Here is a 24,763-nt window from a genome sequence, read left to right as displayed (position 1 = left end):
CTCCTGAGACGTTTTGCGTTTCATAAAGTAGTGTTTAATCACCATACGAAATTCTTTTTCGTCCATATTTTAAAAATCCCTCGACTTCCCTGATTCACACGAATGCCAAACACAAATAAATAGACCAATGTGGCTGAAACTTGCTGTGCGTTCTTTCCAAAGCCGCTACTAACTAAACATGACTTCGATACGCGCCGGTGGTGCCATGTCTCGGACTTCCCAAACGCCCCTCGTATTACAGCCTCTACAAATCTGACAACAGCGCCACATAATTTTTTGTTAAAATAAGAAGATCTTACATTATGTCAGATCTTTTAAGGAGTTTGTGAAACGACTACAGTATTAAACCTTTTTTATGAACATTTGGAAATTTTAATTAGTTCGGAAGTTATTTTTGAGTGAACGTTCTTGTCATATTTCAAACTCCATGTGACGCGTTTCGTGACTTCTCAGAGCATTTGGGCGAGCTCTTCTTGCTTTTAACAAGCCCATTGAACGATTTGATGTAGCAGCTCGGACGTATCAGTGAGTCAGTGGCTGTACAAAACGTGAAAATCAATCAGGTCAGACTGGTGAACTTCTGGATGCTTTCGAGTGAAACTTTGTAGTAAAAAACAGTAATTAAATTGCATCAATAAGACACACATCAAAAAATGTTTTGCATCGCCTCGGTTCCGAAAGTTCCGGAACCTATACAGAAAATTGGAATAGTGATCAACATAAACATCATTTCCACCTTTTTTACTGCTCATGAAAACAACACATTGCATGTTGTACTACACACAGCAAGACCTTCAGAGGTGGTGGTTCAGACACACCGGTACCTCTAATACCCAGTAGGACGTCCTCTTGCATTGATGCATGCCTGTATTCGTTGTGACTTTGGGCACTTTAGTGTATGTTTGACAGATATATCAAACAAAGCAACTCACTGTCACAAAAATCTCACAAAATTGTAGTGCTTGACAGTGTTGGACTGTGCCATCATGCAAACTGCCCAACTCACCACCTTGGATGGCCATCTTGGATTCTGATGTCATGGGGCTGGGGGAAATTTGACAACCGTGCAGGGTTTCGTAGTATCCTCACAGCCATCTTCCATCGCCATCGCCATCTCGGATTTTTGAATTTCACGCCACAAGTGTAATGGGCTGTATTCGATTTTTCAATTTCCCGCCATTTTCTATGTATAACAGCAGAATAGGGCTATTTTTAATTTCACGCTATTTTTTGACTACTGGGCGGACGTATAGATCAATTTTGTCAAATTTAATCTTACTTTTCAAACAACTGCCATGCTGTGAGTATCATGTCACGAAGTATTTTTACACTAGTGGACAATGTACGAGGTGCAATACAGGATACATGCATTAAATCTTAAAAATCCGCTCCAGTTTCGAGATGCATCAGAGTTACAGATTATAGTCTGGCAAGCCACTGGTTGTTGTTTAACAAATGCATGCATGAATAACCTAACCTGTTTGACAGATCAGGCTTTATTGAAATGTCTCTCGAGCACATATGTGCATATTATGTTTGACAATCATGTCAAACAAAGCAGCACACTGCCAAATAATTTGGTAAACACGTGAAGCCTGAGAAATTGTTTGATCGTTCTGAATGGCCTTTACATACGTTCTATATAAAGAAACAGATTCAAGTGTATGTGCGTGTTTGACCTCTGGTATCTATGGAATCTGGCGACTCATTCAGTGAATGTTGGACTACTGCTCTAGAGGTCTGGGACCCAGTCTCATATTGATGCTATGACTTATCGGGTCTTTCACCTCTGGAAATGTATGTTACCGTGAAAAATGCGAAACTGCACTGTTGTGAGGAGCCCACGTTAAATGTAGTTGATGTAGTCCATCAGCAAAGGAGGTGGCTTACAAAACACTAGCTCACAGTATACTTGAATATTGCTCATCAGTGTGGGATCCGTACCAGGTCAGGTTGACAGAGGAGATAGAGAAGATCCAAAGAAGAGCGGCGCGTTTCGTCACAGGGTTATTTGGTAAGCGTGATAGCCTTACGGAGATGTTTAGCAAACTCAAGTGGTAGACTCTGCGAGAGAGGCGCTCTGCATCGCGGTGTAGGTTGCTGTCCAGGTTTCGAGAGGTTGCGTTTCCGGATGAGGTATCGAATATATTGCTTCCCCCTACTTATACCTCCCGAGGAGATCAAGAATGTAAAATTAGAGAGATTCGAGCTCGCATGGAGGCTTTCCAGCACTCGTTCTTCCCGCTAACCATATGCGACTGGAACAGGAAAGGGAGGTAATGACAATGGCACGTAAAGTACCCTCCGCCACACACTGTTGGGTGGCTTGCAGAGTATAAATGTAGATGTTGACAAGCCAGTTCTAAGGATAGGTTGGTGTCTTCTGTTAGTTCCACATGTTTGAGAAATATTCAAAGAGGAAATGCACGAGAGTTTTGTAAGAAATCTATTTTGTAGGCCCTTACTAGCTGTAGGTGCATGCTGCCTTACAAGCTTGGAATTCGTTTCTTTGGGTCCTCCGTGATGTCGAATGCTGCAGTTTCCAATTTCAGATTCTCTGTCTCTACAGTGATCCCCTGTTCCTGGCGTTGTTATGGAAAGGGGTAGGGGAAGGGGAGAGATCTGGGAACAATGTACTGGGTGATCAAAAAGTCAGTATAAATTTGAAACCTGAATAAATCATGGAATAATGTAGATAGAGAGGTACAAATTGACACACATGCTTGGAATGACATGAGGTTTTATTAGAATCAAAAAAAATACCAAAGTTCACAAAATGTCCGACAGATGGCGCTTCATTTGATCAGAATAGCAATAATTAGCATAACAAAGTAAGACAAAGCAAAGATAATGTTCTTTACAGGAAATGCTCAATATGTCCACCATCATTCCTCAACAATATCTGTAGTCGAGGAATAATGTTGTGAGCAGAACTGTAAAGCATGTCCGAAGTTATGGAGAGGAATTGGTGTCGGATGTTGTGTTTCAGCATCCCTAGAGACGTCGGTCGATGACGATACACTTGTGACTTCAGGTAACCACAAAGCCAATTATCGCACGGACTGAGGTCTGGGAACCTGGGAGGCCAAGCATGATGAAAGTGGCGGCTGAGCACACGATCATCACCAAACGATGCGCACAAGAGATCTTTCACGCATCTAGCAATATGGGGTGGAGCACCAGCCTGCATAAACATCGTACGTTCCAGCAGATGTTTATCAGCCAAGCTGTGGATGATGCGATTCTGTAACATATAGGGTATACCTCTCACCCATCACAGTAGCAGTTACAAAACCAGAATCACGCATTTCCTCGAAGAAAAACGGCCCGATAACGGTAGATGTGGTAAATCCAACACATACCGTGACTTTCTTGTTGTACAGTGGAGTTTCCACGACAGTTCTAGGATTTTTGGTAGCCCAAATCCTGCAGTTGTGGGCATTGACAGACCCTCGGAGCGTGAAATGAGCTTTGTCGATCCACAATACGTTACTCAACCAATCGTCATCTTCCGCCATCTTTTGAAACGCCCACATCGCAAATGCCCTCCGCCACAGTAAATCGCCAGGTAAGAGTTCACGATGCCGATGTATTTTGTATGGATAGCATCGGAGGGTACGCCTAAGTGCCAACCAAACAGTAGTGTATGGATTGCCGGTGCGACGTGCGACTGCACCAGCGCTGACTTCCACATGCATAGACGAACCCACTACAGTCTCCATTTCTTCCTGAACTGTCTCAGCAGCATTACGCCTTGTGCTCAGTCGGGCACTAAGGGGTCTATCGTCTAAACAACCCATGGCTTGGAACTTCGAAATCATTCTCGCCACAGCTGCATTTGTCAACGGACCTTTACCCGTTCGAATCCCCTTCCAATGGCGATAGGATTGTAACGCTGAACTAGCACATTCCCCATTTTGATAATACAGCTTCACTAAAAGCGTCTTTTCAGGTAACGTCAACATGCTGCGACTGCTGGTGCATCTGATTCTCTCTCTCATTACAGCTCCTTTTATATACGATTGCCATGCGCAGTCACTGATGTTTTGCTGTCCAGCGCCATCTGTCGGACATTTTTTGAACTTTGTTTTTCTTTTTGGTTCTAATAAAACCCCATGTCATTCCAAGCATGTGTGTCAGTTTTTACCTCTCTATCTACATTATTACGTGGTTTATTAAGTTTTCAAATTTATACTCACTTTTTGATCACCCGGTATATCATCAAAGGCATCATGGGGGAGGGGGAATCTGGCAACAATGCAGGCTGTCCCAGAATCGGCCCAGCTGTACTACTCTTTAGCCAATCAGCAAACCACAAGTCAGTCAGCCTCTTAATGCACCTCCATTTCAACATTGCCTACAGCGGTCCAAAACAACCAGTGTGCTCTTCTGATGGGCGACTAATGTTTTGCCCTGTGAGCTCGGTTGTATGGAGACGTTAGGCTGTAGACAAAGGTTTCAGGAGTTGCAGGCACGGTGAGGGTGTCAGGGAGGGTGTTACCCACCTGCAGCTTGAGGCACCTGGCGTCGGCGTCCCTGCGCGCCTGCTCCTCGACGCGCAGCCGCCCCTCGCGGGCCTCCGCCTCTGCAGCTGCGGCAGCTGCGCGCTCGTCGTACAGCTGGCGCAGTGCGGCCATGGCACGCAGCTGGCGGCCGTACTCGGCGCGCAGGTCGCCCACGACCGCCTCCACGGCGGCGGGCAGCCTCGCCTCCACAGACCCGGCCTCGGGGGCAGCCGCTGTCGCCGCTGTCGCCGCTGCCACCGCCTCCGAAGCCCGCAAGCGCGCCTCGAGCCGCTCCACCTGCACAAGAAAATGCACACTCCAGACCACAACATATTGTCCTTGTTATATGTTCTTTGGAGACAGAAAAAAACAAGTGTAGGGCTATTGTTGTTGTTGTTGTGGTCTTCAGTCCTGAGACTGGTTTGATGCAGCTCTCCATGCTACTCTATCCTGTGCAAGCTTCTTCATCTCCCAGTACCTACTGCAGCCTACATCCTTCTGAATCTGCTTGGTGTATTCATCTCTTGGTCTCCCTCTACGATTTTTACCCTCCACGCTGCCCTCCAATGCTAAATTGGTGATCCCTTGATGCCTCAGAACATGTCCTACCAACCGATCCCTTCTTCTAGTCAAGTTGTGCCACAAACTCCTCTTCTCCCCAATTCTATTCAATACCTCCTCATTAGTTATGTGATCTACCCATCTAATCTTCAGCATTCTTCTGTAGCACCACATTTCGAAAGCTTCTATTCTCTTCTTGTCTAAGCTATTTATCGTCCATGTTTCACTTCCATACATGGCTACACTCCATACAAATACTTTCAGAAACGACTTCCTGACACTTAAATCTATACTCGATGTTAACAAATTTCTCTTCTTCAGAAACGCTTTCCTTGTCATTGCCAGTCTACATTTTATATCTTCTCTACTTCGACCATCATCAGTTATTTTGCTCCCCAAATAGCAAAACTCCTTTACTACTTTAAGTGTCTCATTTCCTAATCTAATACCCTCAGCATCTCCCGACTTAATTCGACTACATTCCATTACCCTCGTTTTGCTTTTGTTGATGTTCATCTTATATCCTCCTTTCAAGACGCTATCCATTCCGTTCAACTGCTCTTGCAAGTCCTTTGCTGTCTCTGACAGAATTACAATGTCATCGGCGAACTTCGAGGTTTTTATATCTTCTCCTTGGATTTTGATACCTACTCCGAATTTTTCTTTTGTTTCCTTCACTGCTTGCTCAATATACAGATTGAATAACATCGGGGAGAGGCTACAACCCTGTCTCACTCCCTTCCCAACCACTGCTTCCCTTTCATGCCCCTCGACTCTTATAACTGCCATATGGTTTCTGTACAAATTGTAAATAGCCTTTCGCTCCCTGTATTTACCCCTGCCACCAATGGATGAAAATGGCAACATCATGGATGACGATGATGAAGTTGCAAGAACATGGAAACAATATATAGGAAAACTGTACAGCGGACCAGAACTGTCGGAAAAGATCATGGTAGAAGAAACAGAAGTACCGGGTGATCAAAAAGTCAGTATAAATTTGTCAAACTTAATAAACCACGGTATAATGTAAATAGAGAGGTAAAAATTGACACACATGCTTGGAATGACATGGGGTTTTATTAGAACAAAAAAAAGTTCACAAAATGCCCGACAGATGGCGCTGGACAGCAGGTAACTGTTACCGTGACGGGTGAGAGGTACGCCGATTTGTTACAGAATCGCATCATCCCCAGCCTGTCTTATAAACACCTGCTGGAACGTACGATGTTTATGCAGGATGGCGCTCCACCCCATATTGCTAGACGCGTGAAAGATCTCTTGCGCGTGTTTTTTGGTGATGATCGTGTGCTCAGACGCCACTTTTGTCATGGTTGGCCTCCCAGGTCCCCAGGCCTCAGTCTGTGCGTTGGCTTTGGGGTTACCTGAAGTCGCAAGTGTATCGTGATCGACCGACATCTCTAGGGATGCTGAAAGACAACATCCGACGCCAATGCCTCACCATAACTCCTGACATGCTTTACAGTGCTGTTCACAACATTATTCCTCGAATACAGCCATTGTTGAGGAATGATGGTGGACATATTGAGCATTTCTTGTAAAGAACATCATCTTTGCTTTGTCTTACTTTGTTATGCTAATTATTGTTATTCTGATCAGATGAAGCGCCATCTGTCGGACATTTTTTGAACTTTGGTATTTTTTGGTTCTAATAAAACCCCATGTCATTCCAAGCATGTGTCTCAATTTGCACCTCTCTATCTACATTATTCTGTGATTTATTCAGTTTTCAAATTTATACTGACTTTTTGACCACCCTGTAGATGCACACAACGTAGGTGAACCTATACTAAAGGAAGAGTTTGAACTAGCTCTGAAAAAATTGAAAAACAACATTCGCCTGGTATAGACAATATCCCTGCTGAACTTGTGAAATCTGGAGGAGCAAAACTGAATCAGGAGTTGTATAATCTTGTTTTCAACATGTACGAGCAGGGTAAGATTCCTGCAGACTTTGAGAAAAACATTATGATCCCCATTCCAAAGAAGGCAAATGCTACAAGATGTGAAAATTATGGGACGCTCAGCCTAGTTACTCACGCCTCTAAAATAGTAACCTCAATTATCCTAAAACGCATAGAACTAAAAGTCGAAGCTACACTCTCCAAAGACCAGTTTGGATTACGGAAAGATAGAGGAACCAGAGAAGCAATATTTGATCTAAAACTAATAATAGAGAAACGACTAGATAAGAACCTGACAACATACACAGCTTTCGTAGATGTAGACAAAGCCTTTGATAATCTTAAATGGGATAAGATGTTTGAGGTACTCAAAAAAGTAGGAATAGACTATAAAGATAGAAAAATGATATGGAACCTGTACAAAAACGAAATAGCAGTTATCCGTGGACGGACAAAACAAGAAGAGGTGCAGATACGGAAAGGTGTCCTACACGGTTGCGCACTATCCCATGTTATCTTTAACGTACATTGTAGAGGCGCTGAAAAAAGTAAGGGAAAATTCACAGACAGGTGTAGTAATTCTAGGCCAACGAATAGATATGATAAGATATGCCGATGATATAGCTGTCCTAGCTGAAAGTGAAGAAGATCTTGTAGTCCTACTGAATAGAATAGATAAAGTTAATGGGGGAAGAATATAATATGAGAATTAATAAAGCAAAAACAAAAGTAATGTTATGCGACAAAAAAGATCAAGTGAATGTCCAAGTTCATGTAGGCAATGAACTGCTGGAGCAAGTTGATAAATTTACTTATCTGGGCAGTAATATTACCAGGGATGGAAGGAGCAAGGCGGAAGTGAGAAGTAGAATTGCTCAAGCAAAGGCTGCTTTTAACAAGAAGAAAAACATCTTAACATCTAAGAGCATCAGCCTTGAAATCAGGAAAAGATTTTTGAAATCATGTGTGTGGAGTGCGGCATGCTATGGGTGTGAAACATGGACTCTTGGGATAGAGGAAGACCAGAAGCTAAATTCTTTTGAAATGTGGTGCTATAGACGCATGCTCAAAATAAGATGTATCGACAAGGTCACAAACAAAGTGGTTCTGGGAAGAGCAGGTGAGGAGGGAGGCTTCTGGAGTTTCATTATTAAAAGAAGAGTGCAATTTACAGGCCATCTATTAAGATATAAAGGACTCCTGAACACAATCATGGAGGGATATGTCGAGGGAAAAAGACTAAGAGGAAGACCACGGCTGAGGTACACGGATCAAATCGTGAAAGATGTGGGATGTAACACCTATAAAGAAATGAAAAGAAAAGCTGAAAGACGCACAGAATGGAGACAAGCTGCCATTGCAGCTGTTGCAAACCAATCCTTGGATTGACCACTAGAGAAGAAGATATGTAAATAATCCACCATCAAACACTGCCTTACAAAATAGTGAAGCATCCAGAAGGCATGGTCAGATGTCTATGTAACTTCGTACACGTACACATCGTAGTCAGTATACAATGATAAACCATAATATTATGACCACTGCCCATCGCAGCATTGGATAGAATAGCGAGCATGTGACGCGATAGCAAAAAGATGTAATAAGCGGAGCAGACACGGATGGGGGGGGGGGGGACACCCTAGCAAAGATATGGGCTGCAAATGGGGAAATCCATTGAGTTAAGCGACTTTGACGAAGGGCAGATTAATATTACAGAGAACCTGCGAACGAGTATCTCGAAAACGGCGAGGTTCGTCGAATGTTCACGTGCTACTGTCGTCAGCATATACAGAAAGAGACAGGACAGTGAAACTACCACTAGGCACTAAATGGTTGGACGTCCACGACTTTTCATAGATCGTGGGGTTCGGAGGCTTGTGTGCTCTGTAAAGTAGGACAGATGATGATCTGTGCATCTACGTCGAAAGAGCGCAATGCTGGTGCATGCACAAGTGTTCCAGAGCACACCATTTTTCGTATATTGTTGAATGTGGAGCTCTGCAGCAGACCACTCTCACATGTTCACATCTTGACCCAATGACTTCGTCAATTACTCTGCAGTGGGCACGGGACCATCGGGATTCGACCGTCGATCAATGTGTCGGCTCTCCAGATGAATCACATTTTTCCTACACTAGGTTGATGTTCGTCTCCAGAAACGCCGTCAAGGAGGTGAACGGCGGCTCGAAACGTGCAGCGCACCGCGGACGCAGGCTAGCAGGAGCAGTATTACACTATGGGAGACATTCTCCTGCACTTGCAAGGGACCTTTAGTAGTAATCGAAGACACTCTAACAGGTGCGGACCACCTGCATCCCTTCATGCTACTTGTCTTCCACGATGGCGATGTCATCTTGCAGCAGAATAATTCTCCATGTCTCGGAGCTAGAACCATGCTACAGTGGTTTGAGGATTATTATAGTGAACTCACGTTGATGTCTCGGCGACCAAATTCACCTGCTGTAGACCCTACACAACCCATCTGGGTCACTACTGGACACCATCACCGCATATGCAGTGGTCCGTTATTTACGCGAATTACATGACATGCGAGTAGACATGTAATACCACATACCTCCCCAAACTGAACAACAAACTGTCGGATCCCAGTTACCCAGTGTCAGTGCTGTACTACACTACTGGCCATTAAAATTGCTACACCACGAAGATGACGTGCTACAGACGCGAAATTTAACCGACAGGAAGAAGATGCTGCGATATGCAAATGATAAGCTTTTCAGAGCATTCACATAAAGTTGGCGCCGGTGGTGGCACCTACAACATGCTGACATGAGGAAAGTTTCCAACCGATTTCTCATACTCAAACAGCACTTGAACGGCGTGGCCTGGTGAAACGTTGTTGTGATGCCTCGTATAATGCCGAGAAATGCGTACCATCACGTTTCCAAATTTGATAAAGTTCGGATTGCAGCTTATCGCGATTGCGGTTTGTCGTATCGCGACGTTGCTGCTCGCGTTGGTCGACATCCAATGACTGTTAGAAGAATATGGAATCGGTAGGTTCAGGAGGGTAATAAGGAACGTCGTGCTGGATCCCAACGGCCTCGTGTCACTAGAAGTCGAGATGACAGGCATCTTATCCGCATGGCTCTAACGAATCGTGCTACCACGTCTCGATCCCTTAGTCACCAGGTGGGGACGTTTGCAAGACAACAACCATCTGCTCGAACAGTTCAACGACGTTTGCAGCAGCTCGGAGACCATGGCTGCGGTTACCCTTGACGCTGCATCACAGACAGGAGCGCCTGCGATGGTGTACTCATAGACGAACCTGGGTGCACGAATGCAGGATAATGCACGACTGCATGTTGATGGTCCTGTACGGGCCTTTCTGGATACAGAAAATGTTCGACTGCTGCCCTGGCCAGCACATTCTCCAGATCTCTCACCAACTGAAAACGTCTGGTGAATGGTGGCTGAGCAACTGGCTCGTCACAATACGCCAGTCACTACTCTTGATGAACTGTGGTATCGTGTTGAAGCTGCATGGGCAGCTGTACCTGTACACGCCATCCAAGCTGTGTTTGACTGAATGTCCAGGCGTATCAAGACCGTTATTACGGCCAGAGGTGGTTGTTCTGGGTACTGATTTCTCAGGAGCTATGCACCCGAATTGCGTGAAAATGTAATCACATGTCAGTTATAGTATAATATATTTGTCCAATGAATACCTGTTTATCATCTGAATTTCTTCTTCGTGTAGCAATTTTAATGGCCAGTAGTGTAATACTACATACCTCCCCAAACGGAGCAACAAACTGTCGGATCCCAGATACCCAGAATCAGTGATGTACTGTACTTCGTTCTAAAGACGCACAAAAAAGCTATTAAGCAGGTGGTCATAATGTTTTGACTCATCAGTGTATGTAAATGATCAGGGTTGCAATTCACTGTGTCAGAATTCACATTAGAGTGCATTAATGTTGTTCATGTTTAACATTATTACCAGGCCGGTAGGTTATACAGAGTGAATGGAAAAGGCCTTTACAACTTTAGAATGGTGAAGAATGTTATTGAGATATCTTAGCAGAGTTGGTAGGTGTGTCATTTTGCAGCAAACAACCTCAAGTTCACATATCAAGGATTATTTTGGTTCTATGTGACTACCATTTGTGATGCGGCAAACATCCCACCAGTAATCAATTTCTTCCCACACTTGTTGCAGCAATCGGGCGTAACTTCTGCAGCGACAGTGTAGATTCGATTTGTCAGGTCGGCAAATTATTTGGTATGAGAGGAACATGAACATGGTCTTCAATGAAACCCCAGGAAAACAAATCCAGTGGTGTCAAGTCTGGGGAGCGAGATGGCCATCGATTGGCCCTTCGCGACCTGCTAATTTATCATGTCGCAATGAACAGCTAATGTCAAGAAAGTTATTGTGCCAAGAGTAAATTGTAGCCGCATGGTTTGAGGCGCCATGTCACGGACTGCGCGGCCCCTCCCGCCAGAGGTTCGAGTCCTCCCTCAGGCATGGTTGTGTGAATTTAAGTAATGTGTAAGTCTATGGGCCGATGACCTCAGCAGTTTGGTCCCTTAGAAATTCACGCACATTTGACGTTTAGTAAATTGTAGGCCTACTTCGAGATTCCTTAGCATATCAGGTACGAAATCTGCGTCAGAGTTATTTTCACGAAATCAAAATACACAGTGAGTACGCTCCATTCTAGTGATAGCAAACATTTAAACTATGCACTACACTGCGCTCCTTTGTTTGCTACAAAATAATCTATACCGATTGCAAGTTATCTCAATAAATTTCTATACCATTCCAAATTTCTGAAATCCTTTTTAACTCAGCCTGTATAGGGATATGAACAGCATCAGATCTCGAGTGATCACCATAAAGGACAGGGAAATGCCGTGCACTAGTGCAAAACAGCATTATCAGCAACTGACTGAGTTTGAAAGGGCCCATTGGTGGATATCCATTTGGTCGGCTGGTCAAATTGTGCAATATTCAGTTTTGTGGAGCCCGACGTTGGATATCATTGGAATATGAGGGCAACTACACTCGCTGTCAAGGTTCAGGTGGACGGCATCTGATGACCACAAGGTAGGATCACTGTCTGTGCACCAACCACATTGTGACCTGTTCAGATCTGCACCTGGCATCTTAGAAGAACTAGTGGACTCCCTCCAAACCTCTGTGTCAACCTGGCACCATCAATCAGAAACTAGCAGCAGACAGACTAAGGTTTTACCATTCCATGTGTAACCTGCTGGTAACATCACAACACAAACGACTGTGTTTGGAGCAGTGCTGCGAGCAGGAAGCACAAGCTACTGATGAGCACTGCGTTCAATGATGAATCACTCTTCTGCACTACCCAAGGTGACGCTCATCAGCGAGTACGGCAGCAATCTAGAGAGAAGTCCCATTCCTTCAATGTTTTGGAGAGGCACTGCGGTGTTACTCCTGCGTCATTCTGTGGGGAGTCATCAGGTACGAGTCCAGGTCACCACACAATGGTACGTTATGCACATCCTGCATCCTAATGTGTTACCTCGTGTGCAATAATTGGGGTTCCTATTTAAGGAAAAGCAGTTGATTCCGCTTGACATATGGTAGCGCGATCTATCGATCCAACCATAGTTCCATCTGGCTTCCCCCTTCAAGCTAGACAAGTTTCGTTCTTTGTAGTTTTTTCGTTTGACGCTTATTTCGTGAGATATTTGGCCTGGTCACGATCAATGGACGACCCTGCATATCATGTGTAGGACAACATGGTTGTCAGCTGCATCGCAGTGCTAATACTCAAGATCTCGAGGACCAGGTGTAGCGGTTGCTGGCCAGTAGCCTCATGAGGGAAAACGACAGCTTTATGACACCCTCCCCATCTGGATGAACATCCTACTGATAAGTGGGATCATAGTGCCAAGTCTTTCGTATACCTGACTCGAATTTGTGATTACTAAAATAACATGGCATACCCTCCTTTCACCTCTCCTTCTCGGTGCTTCACTTCTCTTTGTCGGTCAGTTAGACCTGAACACCTGCTGGCTGAGCTGCGAGCCGCCGCCAGCTGCACCCACCTGCTCCTCGCGCAGCTGCAGCAGCTGTCGACCCACGGCTGCCACGTCCTTGAGCGCTGCCACCTGGTCCTTGAGGCGCCTCCTCTCCTCCTCGCCGGCTTCCGCCCGCCCACGCTCCGCCTCTGCTTCAGCGGAGGCGCGGCACCCTCTGAAAGATAACACCCACGTTAACGCCCCCACGCGCGCTGCGACAGACCGTCAGTTAGACTTGAAAAATCCTCCAGAAGAACGGCGGCAGCACGGACTGGAAATCCCATACACCTTGTTTCATAAGCCCTCGTCACCAGTTTTGTAAAAGCCTCGTCGCTACTGCTTTGGAGGCCGAGTTTGTGAGTTCGTAAAACGGCTTCTGGTGCAGTACACTGTTAAGACAGTTTCTCCCTGCCACTATTACACAGCTACGCCCCAGTGTCAGGTAACAGGATAGGAGAATGAAAGTTCTACAACACTCCAACAAATTAGTAAAAAAGTCTTACAAATGAGTTAAAAAGGTTTACTTATCTTTGTGACTTGTTGAAACATGAGTCTACAACACTGCTTGTAATACAGGGTGTCCCAAAAATAATGAACCGATTTTAAATGGAGTTATTTATTAGGAAGAAGGGCTTAACAGCAACAAATTGCATACTAAAATACTCAGAAAAGATAGAAGTTTATGAAAATCCATCATAAATGTTCAATATGTTTTTCATGGGATGCACGGACGACATCTAGCCAATAGCCGAATTCATCTCAAATTGAGCGTAAGGTGTCTTCTGTCACTGAAGCTACATCAGCTGATATTCTGGTTTTTAGTTCATTAATGTCACGAGGTAGTGGAGGAACGTAAACACATTGTTTAACATATCCCCACAGGAAGAAATCGCGTGGCGTTAAGTCAGGGGACCTAGGAAGCCAAGAGTGTAAAGCCTGGACTCGCGATCCTGTACGCCCTATCCTATGCTGAGACACGTTGGCATTGAGGAAACTGCACACGTTGCTGTGTCGGTGCGGTAGTGCTTCATCTTGCTGACAAATGAAATTGTCAGAGTCAAGTTGTGGAAATAACCAGTTCCGTAGCATTGCAAGATATGATTGTCCTGTTACGGTTTCTTCCTCAAAAAAGTAGGGTCCATAAAACATGCTTTGTGAAACAGCAGAAAAAACATTCACTTTTGGTGAATCACGTTCGTGTTCAATTGTCTTGTGAGGATTTTCGAGCCCCCATATACGCACATTATGACAGTGAACCTTACCACTAATATGGAAAGTTGCCTCATTGCTGAATATCAAATGTGACATAAAAGTGTCATCTTGCATGTCCTCTAGAATAGCATTGATAAAGTCCACTCACTTCACTTTGTCAGTATCTCAAACAGCTTGTACCAGTTGTAATGTGTATGGTTTGAGGACTAAACGACGTCGTAACACACGCCACAATATCATGCGCGGTAACTTAAGTTCTCCACAAGCAAGACGCGTAGACTTGCGGGGGCTCCGCTCAAATGCTCGTCGGATTTGTTCAACTGTTTGTTCAGCAATGCATGGCCGGCCAGGACTTTTGCCTTTACAGAGGCACCCTGTTTCTTCAAACTGTTTATACCACCGTTGAATGTTCCTTGGGGATGGTGGTTTAGCACGAAATCGAATATGAAACGCCCGCTGAACTGCCATCACTGATTGAGTACGACTAAATTCAATAACACAATACACCTTCTGTTGCGCGGACGCCATATTGCGCGAGACTGGCTGCACACTCCAGGTCAGCGCTCATAGTGACATCTAGCGAATTTTTTCTGAAACTCTAGACCATGCTGATTACATTTAGCGATGTTTCAGTTACCTAGTGACATTTGTCTCAATATTATTACAAGTTAAAATTGGGCCATTCTTTTTGGGACACCCTGTATAACACAAAAAAGGCCTTCAATGGTTAAGTGCAAATAATTGTAGGTAAACTTCGCACTACATAGCAAATGCAATTACAACTGTCTGTTCATTTCTAAGAGTTCACTATGCGACATTCCCTGTCTCAGTCAGCTCTGAACGATGATCTAGAACCAAGTGGGCGAGGGCTGCTCTTTTTAAGTTCCACAATTTTCCGCCATTTTAGCTTTAAGTCACCGATTTTATTGCCAACTTTTATTATTTATTATCTTCATCTTTTTAAAACAAATTCTGTAGGCTGAAGAGCGGCATACTAAGCTGCTGCCAACCCGCCCCCTTCAGGGGTAATTGAAACTCAATAAAGTAAAAAAAATAAATAAAATAAAAAAATAAAAAGCTGCTCTTGTGTCTTCCGCGCAGGCTTCTGTCTGTTGTCGTCCGGTCACTGGCGGATTGTACTCAGCCGGCAACTGGTCGAGGCGAAGTCGATATCTTCATCCTCAGCACCACCTGTGGCACTGCTGGAACTCGTGCAAGTGACGAGTGTCTATGACGCTGTCACCAGTTCACATCTTTATGCCTGTAGTGCTTTTGCACTGGCTGCGTCTCATTCGGACGACACAGTACCTTCAACTCAACCCTGGCTAACAAGCAGGCAAGATCATCTGTTGTCACGTCCCCCAGCGATGAACATGCACTCGCAAAAGCCTTGCCTTAAGTGTGTTATTAGAGAGTAAGGAAAAGGAGAGGGAAAAATCCTTGAACATATCCACATACTCTACACCTCCCGTCCCTTGATCCCTCTCATCCCCTGGTTGCTCCTCTCAACTCCCGCCCTCTGCCGCACCTTCACTGTTGTGTCCCCCCTACCCTCCATCTCTACACCGTTCATCTCCTTTCCCAAGGTCGCTTCCGTCAACTCCCCCTCTCGGATGATGCCCTCTCTCCCTCCATTTATCCCTCCTATCAACTCTGATCCTCACCTCTCCCCCATTCCTCAGTCCTTTTCCCGGGCTGCCTCTCCCCCTTCCATCCTGTTTTTTTTCCCTGCCTACCCTCTCTCTGCCAGCCTTCTCTCCAACAAGTCCTTTTGCATTTCCCTCCTCTGCCTTTCCCCATTCCCTCTCGCGTCTGCCCCCCCCCCCCCCCCTTATGAGTCCTCTCCCTCCGTCAGTCCTCACCCCTTTCGTTTTTCCTCTCCTCCCCCCTTTTTTTCCCCTCATCTGTCCAGGTCCCCCCCCCCCCTCTGCCCTTGGCGGTGATGTCATCTTCGTGCCAACTTTTTAGTGCAGTGTTTCCAGTGCTTGTTAAGTGTTGTGCGTCTTTTCCGAAGCGTTGTGAACGGACATCATACTGTTGCTGGGTGTGATTTTTATATCTCTTGCGAACAGAAACCAGACTGTCACTGTGTTTTTTAATTGTCTGTCTACGACTTTAGCTGTCTGCTTCCTGTGTATTTTATTAGCATCGCCCACCCTTAGTTTTGTTTTAACTTTCCACAATTTTCCGCCGTTTTACAATTTAAGTCATCGCTTTATCGCCTGCTTCTATTGTTTCTTATCTTCTTATGTTTTAAAAATTCTGTAGGCTGAAGAGCAGCGTACTAAGCTGCTGCCGCCGGCCGCGGTGGCCGTGCGGTTCTGGCGCTGCAGTCCGGAACCGCAAGGCTGCTACAGTCGCAGGTTCGAATCCTGCCTCGGGCATGGGTGTGTGTGATGTCCTTAGGTTAGTTAGGTTTAAGTAGTTCTAAGTTCTTGGGGACTTATGACCTAAGATGTTGAGTCTCATAGTGCTCAGAGCCATTTTTTTAAGCTGCTGCCAGCCCGCCCCCTTCGGGGGGAATCGAAATCCAATAAAGGAAAAAAAAGAAAGAGAGGGAAAAACCTAAGGTGTGGTGTACAGAGCCACACCGACGTGATGCTGTTCCCCTGGCGGAACATCTAAACTCCCTGCCCCACCTCCCGTTTCCCCGCCGCCCCCCCCCCCCAAAAAAAACTACGCTGTGGCATTTATTTCCACGTAAATTCAGCAAATTTCATCATCTTGTGTGTAGCTTTAACAAGATGGAAGCATTTTTGAAAAATACTAGTGTCTTTCTATAACTAACACATTTTTACCGAAATTTGCCGAGAAAAAAAGTATTGCATTACTTAAAAAACGCCCCTCGTATTACTTAAATGAACTATGAGGCGCAATCAAATGAAAACCCAACACCCGCAACAGGAGAACTGTGGAATGGTTCCATTCAAAAGTAATCTCCACATACGTTAAGACGATCTGTTCCTGTTTCGAGAACGTAATCCACAATGGCAACCAGTCTGTCACTTCCTCGTCCGACTGAAACCGATCTCCACGCATCCCTTTCTTCGGGTCACCAAAGATGTCAAAGTCACACGGTGAAGGATACGGGCAGTATGGAGAATGTTACAGTGCTTTCCAAACAAATCTCTGAAGTGTAGCCTTCGTTTTCTTCTTCAACTTCAGGGGCCCTCTGCCAGTCGAGTTCATTGAGCGTGGAATCACAATCAATGCGCAGCACTATGAAAACTCTCTGCAAAAACTGAGACATGCCATAAAGCCAGAACGCCTAGGAATGCTGTCACATCTTTGGCGAAGTGAAGAAAGATGTGCGTGGACATCAGTTTCGATTGGACGAGGAAGTGACAGAGTGTTTGCAGATGTGGATCCCTCGGCGGCTCATCGCGTTCTGCGAAACAGGAATTGCTCAGCTCGTCTCCCAGTGAGGTCCACTATTGTTTTCTATCTACATAAATGATCTTTTGGATAGGGTGGATAGCAATGTGCGGCTGTTTGCTGATGCTGTCGTGTACGGGGAGGTGTCGTCGTTGAGTGACTGTAGGAGGATACAAGATGACTTGGACAGGATTTGTGATTGGTGTAAAGAATGGCAGCTCACTCTAAATATAGATAAACGTAAATTAATGCAGATGAATAGGAAAAAGAATCCCGTAATGTTTGAATACTCCATTAGAAGTGTAGCGCTTGACACAGTCACGTCGATTAAATATTTGGGCGTAACACTGCAGGGCGATATGAAGTGGGACAAGCATGTAATGGCAGTTGTGGGGAAGGCGGATAGTCGTCTTCGGTTCATTGGTGGAATTTAGGGAAGATGTGGTTCATCTGCAAAGGAGACTGCTTATAAAACACTAATACGACCTATTCTTGAGTACTGCTCGAGCGTTTGGGATCCCTATTTGGTCGGATTGAGGGAGGACATAGAAGCAGTTCAGAGGCGGGCTGCTAGATTTGTTACTGGTAGGTTTGATCATCACGCGAGTGTTACGGAAATGCTTCAGGAACTCGGGTGGGAGTCTCCGGAGGAAAGGAGGCGTTCTTTTCGTGAATCTCTACTGAGGAAATTTAGAGAACCAGCATTTGAGGCTGACTGCAGTACAATTTTACTGCCGCCAACTTCGCGGAAAGACCACAAAGATAAGAGAGATTAGGGCTCGTACAGGCATATAGGCAGTCATTTTTCCCTCGTTCTGTTTGGGAGTGGAACAGGGAGAGAAGATGCTAGTTGTGGTACGAGGTACCCTCGGCCACGCACCGTACGGTGGATTGCGGAGTATGTATGTAGATGTAGATAAATGTATTAACACGTATGGCGATTACTTGGATGGAATCGTTCCATGGTTCTGTTGTGGCAGGTGTTCACTTTTCATTTGATCGCCCCTTATATATTGACGAAAAAAATTGTAAACAACAAATGAAACTTACAAAACAATGGCTCTAAGCACTATGGAACTTAACATCGGAGGTCATCAGTCCCCTAGAACTTAGAACTACTTAAACCTAAGTAGCCTAAGGACAGCACACACATCCATGCCCGAGGCAGGATTCGAACCAGCGACTGTAGCGGTCGCGCGGTGAAACTTATAGTTGTAAGACAAAAATTACACATTATATAAACTTTATAAAAAACTGTTTATGGCAGCTACTGCACATTGGTGTTACGCTGAAGCGCCAAAAAAACTGGTCTAGGCATGCATATTCAAATACAGAGATATGTAAACAGGCAGAATGATGCGCAGCGCTCGGCAATGCCTACACAGGGTTGTTCATTCATCATGACCGGGCCAAATATCTCACGAAATAAGCGTCAAACAAAAAAACTACAAAGAACGAAACTCGTCTAGCTTGAAAGGGGGAAACCAGATGGCGCTATGGTTGGCACGCTAGATAGCGCTGCCATAGGTCAAATGGATATCAACTGCGTTTTTTAAAATAGGAACCCCCATTTTTATTACATATTCGTGTAGTACGTAAAGAAATATGAATGTTTTAGTTGGACCACTTTTTTCGCTTTGTGATAGATGGCGCTGTAATAGCCACAAACATATGGCTCACAATTTCAGACGAACAGTTGGTAACAGGTAGGTTTTTTAAATTAAAATACAGAACGTAGGTACGTTTGAACATTTTATTTCGGTTGTTCCAATGTGATACATGTACCTTTGCGAACTTATCATTTCTGAGAACGCATGCTGTTACAACGTGATTACCTGTAAATACCACTTTAATGCAATAAATGCTCAAAATGATGTGCGTCAGCCTCAATGCGTTTGGTAATACGTGTAACGACATTCCTCTCAACAGCGAGTAGTTCGCCTTCCGTAATGTTCGCACATGCATTGACAATGCGCTGAGCATGTTGTTAGGCGTTGTCGGTGGATCACGATAGCAAATATCCTTCAACTTTCCCCACGGAAAGAAATCCGGGAACGTCAGACCCGGTGAACGTGCGGGGCATGGTTTGGTGCTTCGACGACCAATCCACCTGTCATGAAATACGCTATTCAATAGCGCTTCAACTGCACGCGAGCTATGTGCCGGACATCCATCATGTTGGAAGTACATCGTCATTCTGTCATGCAGTGAAACATCTTGTAGTAACATCGGTAGAACATTACGTAGGACATCAGCATACATTGCACCATTTAGATTGCCATCGATAAAATGGGGCCCAGTTATCCTTCCTCCCATAATGCCGCACCATACATTAACCCGCCAAGGTCGCTGATGTTCCACTTGTCGCAGCCATCGTGGATTTTCCGTTGCCCAATAGTGCATATTATGCCGGTTTACGTTACCGCTGTTGGTGAATGACGCTTCGTCGCTAAATAGAATGTGTGCAAAAAATCTGTCATCGTCCCGTAATTTCTCTTGTGCCCAGTGGCAGAACTGTACACGACGTTCAGAGTCATCGCCATGCAATTCCTGGTGCACAGAAATATGGTACGGGTGCAATCGATGTTGATATAGCATTCTCAACACCGACGTTTTTGAGATTCCCGATTCTCACGCAATTTGTCTACTACTGATGTGCGGATTAGCTGCGACAGCAGCTAAAACACCTACTTGGGCATCATCATTTGTTGCAGGTCGTGGTTGACGTTTCGCATGTGGCAGAGCACTTCCTGTTTCCTTTAATAACGTAACTATCCGGCAAACGGTCCGGACACTTGGATGATGTCGTCCAGGATACCGAGCAGCACACAAAGCACACGCCCGTTGGGCATTTTGATCACAATAGCCATACATCAACACGGTATCGATCTTTTCCGCAATTGGTAAACGGTCCATTTTAACACGGGTAATGTATCACGAAGCAAATACCGTCCGCACTGACGGAATGTTACGTGATACCACGTACTTATACGTTTGTGACTATTACAGCGCCATCTATCACAAAGCAAAAAAGTGGTCCTACTAAGAATTTCATATTTATTTACGTACTAAACGAATATGTAATAAAAAATGGGGGTTCCTATTTAAGAAAACGCAGTTGATATCCGTTTGACCTATGGCAGCACCATCTAACGGGCCAACCATAGCGCCATCTGGTTTCCCCCTTCAAGCTAGACGAGTTTCGTTCTTTGTAGTTTTTTCGTTTGATGCTTATTTTGTGAGATATTTGGACCGGTCACTATCAATGGACCACCCAGTATAAGAGAAGCGTCCAGGCAGTTGTTAGATCGGTAACTGCTGCTACAATGGCGGGTTATAAAGATTTGAGTCAGTTTGAAATTTGTGCTATAGTCGGCGCACAAGCGATGGGAGACAGCATCTCCGAGGTAGCTATGAAGTGGGGATTTTCCAGGACGACCATTCCACGAGTGTACCGCGAATATCAGGAATCCGGTAAAACATTAAATATCCGACATCGGTGTGACCGGAAAAAGATCCTGCAAGGGACCAACTATGATCGGAGAGACTCGTTCAGCGTGACATAAGGGCAAAACCTTCCGCAAATTGCTGCACATTTCAATGCTGGGCCATCAATAAGTGTGCGGCGTGCGAACCATTCAACAAAAATACATCGTTGTGGGCTTTCGGAGCCGAAGGCCCACTCATGTACCCTTGATGACTGCACGACACAAAGCTTTACGGCTCCCATGTGCGCATCAACATCGACAAAAATGAACTGTTGATGACTGTAAACATGTTCCCAGGTCGGACGAGACTCATTTCAAATTGTATCGAGTGGATGGACGTGTACAGGTATGGAGACAACCGCATGAATCCATGGATCCTGCATGTCAGCGGGAGACAGTTCAAGCTAGCGGAGGCTATGCGATGGTGTGGGGAGTGTGCAGTTGGAGTGATATGGGACACCTGAGACGTCTATTTACGACTCTGACAGGTGACACGTACTTAAGCATCCAGTCTGATCACATGCATCCGACGGACTTCGGCAATTCCAGCAGGACAATGGGTCCACACGTCCAGAATTGCTACAGAATGACTCCAGGAACACTTTTCTGAGTTTAAACACTTCCAAAACATGAACATTACTGGCCATATTTGGAATGCCTTGCAACGTGCTGTTGAGAAGGGATCACCACCCCCTCGTACTCTTAAGGATTTATGGTCAGTCCTGCAGGACACATGGTGTCAGTTGTCAGTTCTCTCCGGCACTACTTAAGGGATTAGTCGAGTACATGCCACGTCATGTTGCAGCACTGCGAGCTCGGGGGAGGGGGGGTCAAAAATGGTTCAAATGGGTCTAAGCACTATGGGACTTAACATCTGAGGTCATCAGTCCCCTAGACTTAGAACTACTTAAACCTAACCAACCTAAGGACATCACACACATCAATGTCTGAGGCAGGATTCGAAACTGCGACCGTAGCAGCAGCGCGGCTCCCGACTGAAGCGCCTAGAACCGCTCGGTCACAGCGGCCGGTAGGGGGGGGGGGAGGGGGAGGTGGATCCCTACACGATATTAGTAAGCTGTACCAGTTTCTTTGTCTCTTCAGTGTAGTATGATATAGAATAAAGAAAAGATTTTATTTGCTCTTCATAAATTGTTAAGATGATGTTAAAAATCAGGTGAATTGATACGACAGGGAGTGGGAAGGTACCCTGCAGAATCGTAGACGAAAGGAACATATGGAAAACACTGGCAGGAAGGACAGACAGGACGACAGGGCGTGCATTAAGGCATCGAAGAATAACTCCCGTGGAACTAGATGAAGTTGTAGAATGTAAAAACTGTAGCGGAAGACAGATATTCGAATACATCCAACAAATAATTGAGAACGCACGGTACGAGCCCTACTCTGAGGTGGTGTGGTTGGCAGAGAATAGGAATTCTTGGCGGGCCACGCAGTCTGTGTGATCACTCAAAAATATTGAACTAGGGCACCCCCGACAAACTTTCAGAGGTGGCAGTATGGACCAAAACAAGAAAAAGTCTACTAAACATGAGGTCTAAAATGCATACCTTAAGAGTAGTGCCGGCCGGTGTGGACGAACGGTTCTAGGCGCTTCAGTCTGGAACCGCGCGACCACTTCGGTCGCAGGTTCGAATCCTGCCTCGGGCATGGATGTGTGTGATGTCCTTAGGTTAGTTAGGTTTAAGTAGTTCTAAGTTCTAGGGGACTGATGACCTCAGAAGTTAAGTCCCATAGTGCTCAGAACCATTTGAACCGCCGGCCGAAGTGGCCGTGCGGTTAAAGGCGCTGCAGTCTGGAACCGCAAGAACGCTACGGACGCAGGTTCGAATCCTGCCTCGGGCATGGATGTTTGTGATGTCCTTACGTTAGTTAGGTTTAACTAGTTCTAAGTTCTAGGGGACTAATGACCTCAGCAGTTGAGTCCCATAGTGCTCAGAGCCATTTCAACCATTTTGAACCATTTTTTTTCCGCTGTGAGCATTCGTGGAACCCATGGTGAGCACCTCTTTGAATATCCGAGAGTCCCTGTCATTGCAGACGCACTTCCAATGCTGACCGACATCTGTACAGCCAATTGTCGTGTTGTGATGCGCCGGTCGGCACGAATAATGGCATCCGCACCATTCAGCATGTCTGGAGCAGTGGCTGTGACAGGACGTTCCGAGCTCTGTTTCTGCATTTCGTGAGGCTGTAACTTTCTTTACACCATCGCCCAACTGTACTCCTATCAACTGCAGCATTGCCATTCATTGCACATAGACGTTTATGGGTGTTCTCGGTTTCTTTTTCTGCACAAAAGAATTCAGTAACAGCACGCTGCTTGTAACGTGAGTCGTATTTAGACGCCATTTTGACATTGTACTACGGCTCTGCCATCTGCCAGACCGGTTCCAAACTTCACCGGGACACAGAACAAACATCAAATTTGAAGCACCGAAGCACCAACAAGGACATTTGTCTCTGTATATTGGTTCAAATGTCTCTGAGCACTATGCGACTTAACTTCTGAGGTCATCAGCCGCCTAGAACTTAGAACTAATTAAACCTAACTAACCTAAGGACATCACACACATCCATGCCCGAGGCAGGATTCGAACCTGCGACCGTAGCGGTCGCTCGGTTCCAGACTGTAGCGCCTAGAACCGCACGGCCACTCCGGCCGGCGCTCTGTATATTAATGGCTTTAAAAATTTGGAGCATTACTTATTGAACGACCCTGGATCAAAATATTAAAAGTACTCCATATCCCCAAATCAGCACCCCCCCCCCCCCCTCCCATCTCTACAAACTACCATACGGGGCACCATTGACTGTCACATTGGAATATCTTAATAGTCCACAAATGTGGATATTTCACGAATCAGTCTGATGGCCAAATGAAGAACGACAACAAGGTCCCTTTCAAACTCTGTCACGTGATGATAACGCTGTCTCAAACGAGGACGAGCCACCTCCGTGTCCTTCTCAGCAGTCACTCAACACATGACGCCGCTCACGCCCTATGTATGCGCTAGCACGACTGGTAAAAAAACATTAAAACACGAACGACACTACAGCAAACTGAAATCAGCATTGATGATTCGCCAACATCTCTCATCCCTAACTGAAAGTCAGCACAATGCGCTCTCTTCAGTTCGGCCGTTCCTTCTCCACCGGGATCCAACAAAACTGTGGTGGGTTATTGAAGCCTGGCAGGGATGTCTGAGTGTGTAGGCCTTTACACACCTCTTCTGCCATGTGTTTGTTGCTCGTTTCTGTCGACATTGTTATTAAAATAGCACTCCTATCTCCCAAACAACGAAATACACTCCTGGAAATTGAAATAAGAACACCGTGAATTCATTGTCCCAGGAAGGGGAAACTTTATTGACACATTCCTGGGGTCAGATACATCACATGATCACACTGACAGAACCACAGGCACATAGACACAGGCAACAGAGCATGCACAATGTCGGCACTAGTACAGTGTATATCCACCTTTCGCAGCAATGCAGGCTGCTATTCTCCCATGGAGACGATCGTAGAGATGCTGGATGTAGTCCTGTGGAACGGCTTGCCATGCCATTTCCACCTGGCGCCTCAGTTGGACCAGCGTTCGTGCTGGACGTGCAGACCGCGTGAGACGACGCTTCATCCAGTC

The 24,763-nt window shown here is 45.4% G+C and overlaps 1 protein-coding gene across 2 annotated transcripts in view; it reads right to left on the bottom strand.

The window, feature by feature from the left end:
- The window catches only part of LOC126215227 (plectin), a 233,579-nt gene that overhangs the window by 67,131 nt on the left and 141,685 nt on the right, over nt 1-24,763 (bottom strand). For both annotated transcript variants that reach the window (XM_049941893.1, XM_049941894.1), the window contains exons 9-10: nt 13,049-13,196; nt 4,506-4,802 (exon numbers count right to left, since the gene is read on the bottom strand). In XM_049941893.1, coding sequence (XP_049797850.1) covers nt 4,506-4,802; nt 13,049-13,196 — 445 coding nt within the window. The remainder of the gene's footprint in view (nt 1-4,505; nt 4,803-13,048; nt 13,197-24,763) is intronic.

This window comes from Schistocerca nitens, chromosome 12 (genome assembly GCF_023898315.1).
Source record: "Schistocerca nitens isolate TAMUIC-IGC-003100 chromosome 12, iqSchNite1.1, whole genome shotgun sequence".
Classification (NCBI taxonomy): domain Eukaryota; kingdom Metazoa; phylum Arthropoda; class Insecta; order Orthoptera; family Acrididae; genus Schistocerca; species Schistocerca nitens.
This window is presented reverse-complemented; position numbering and strand designations above follow the sequence as displayed.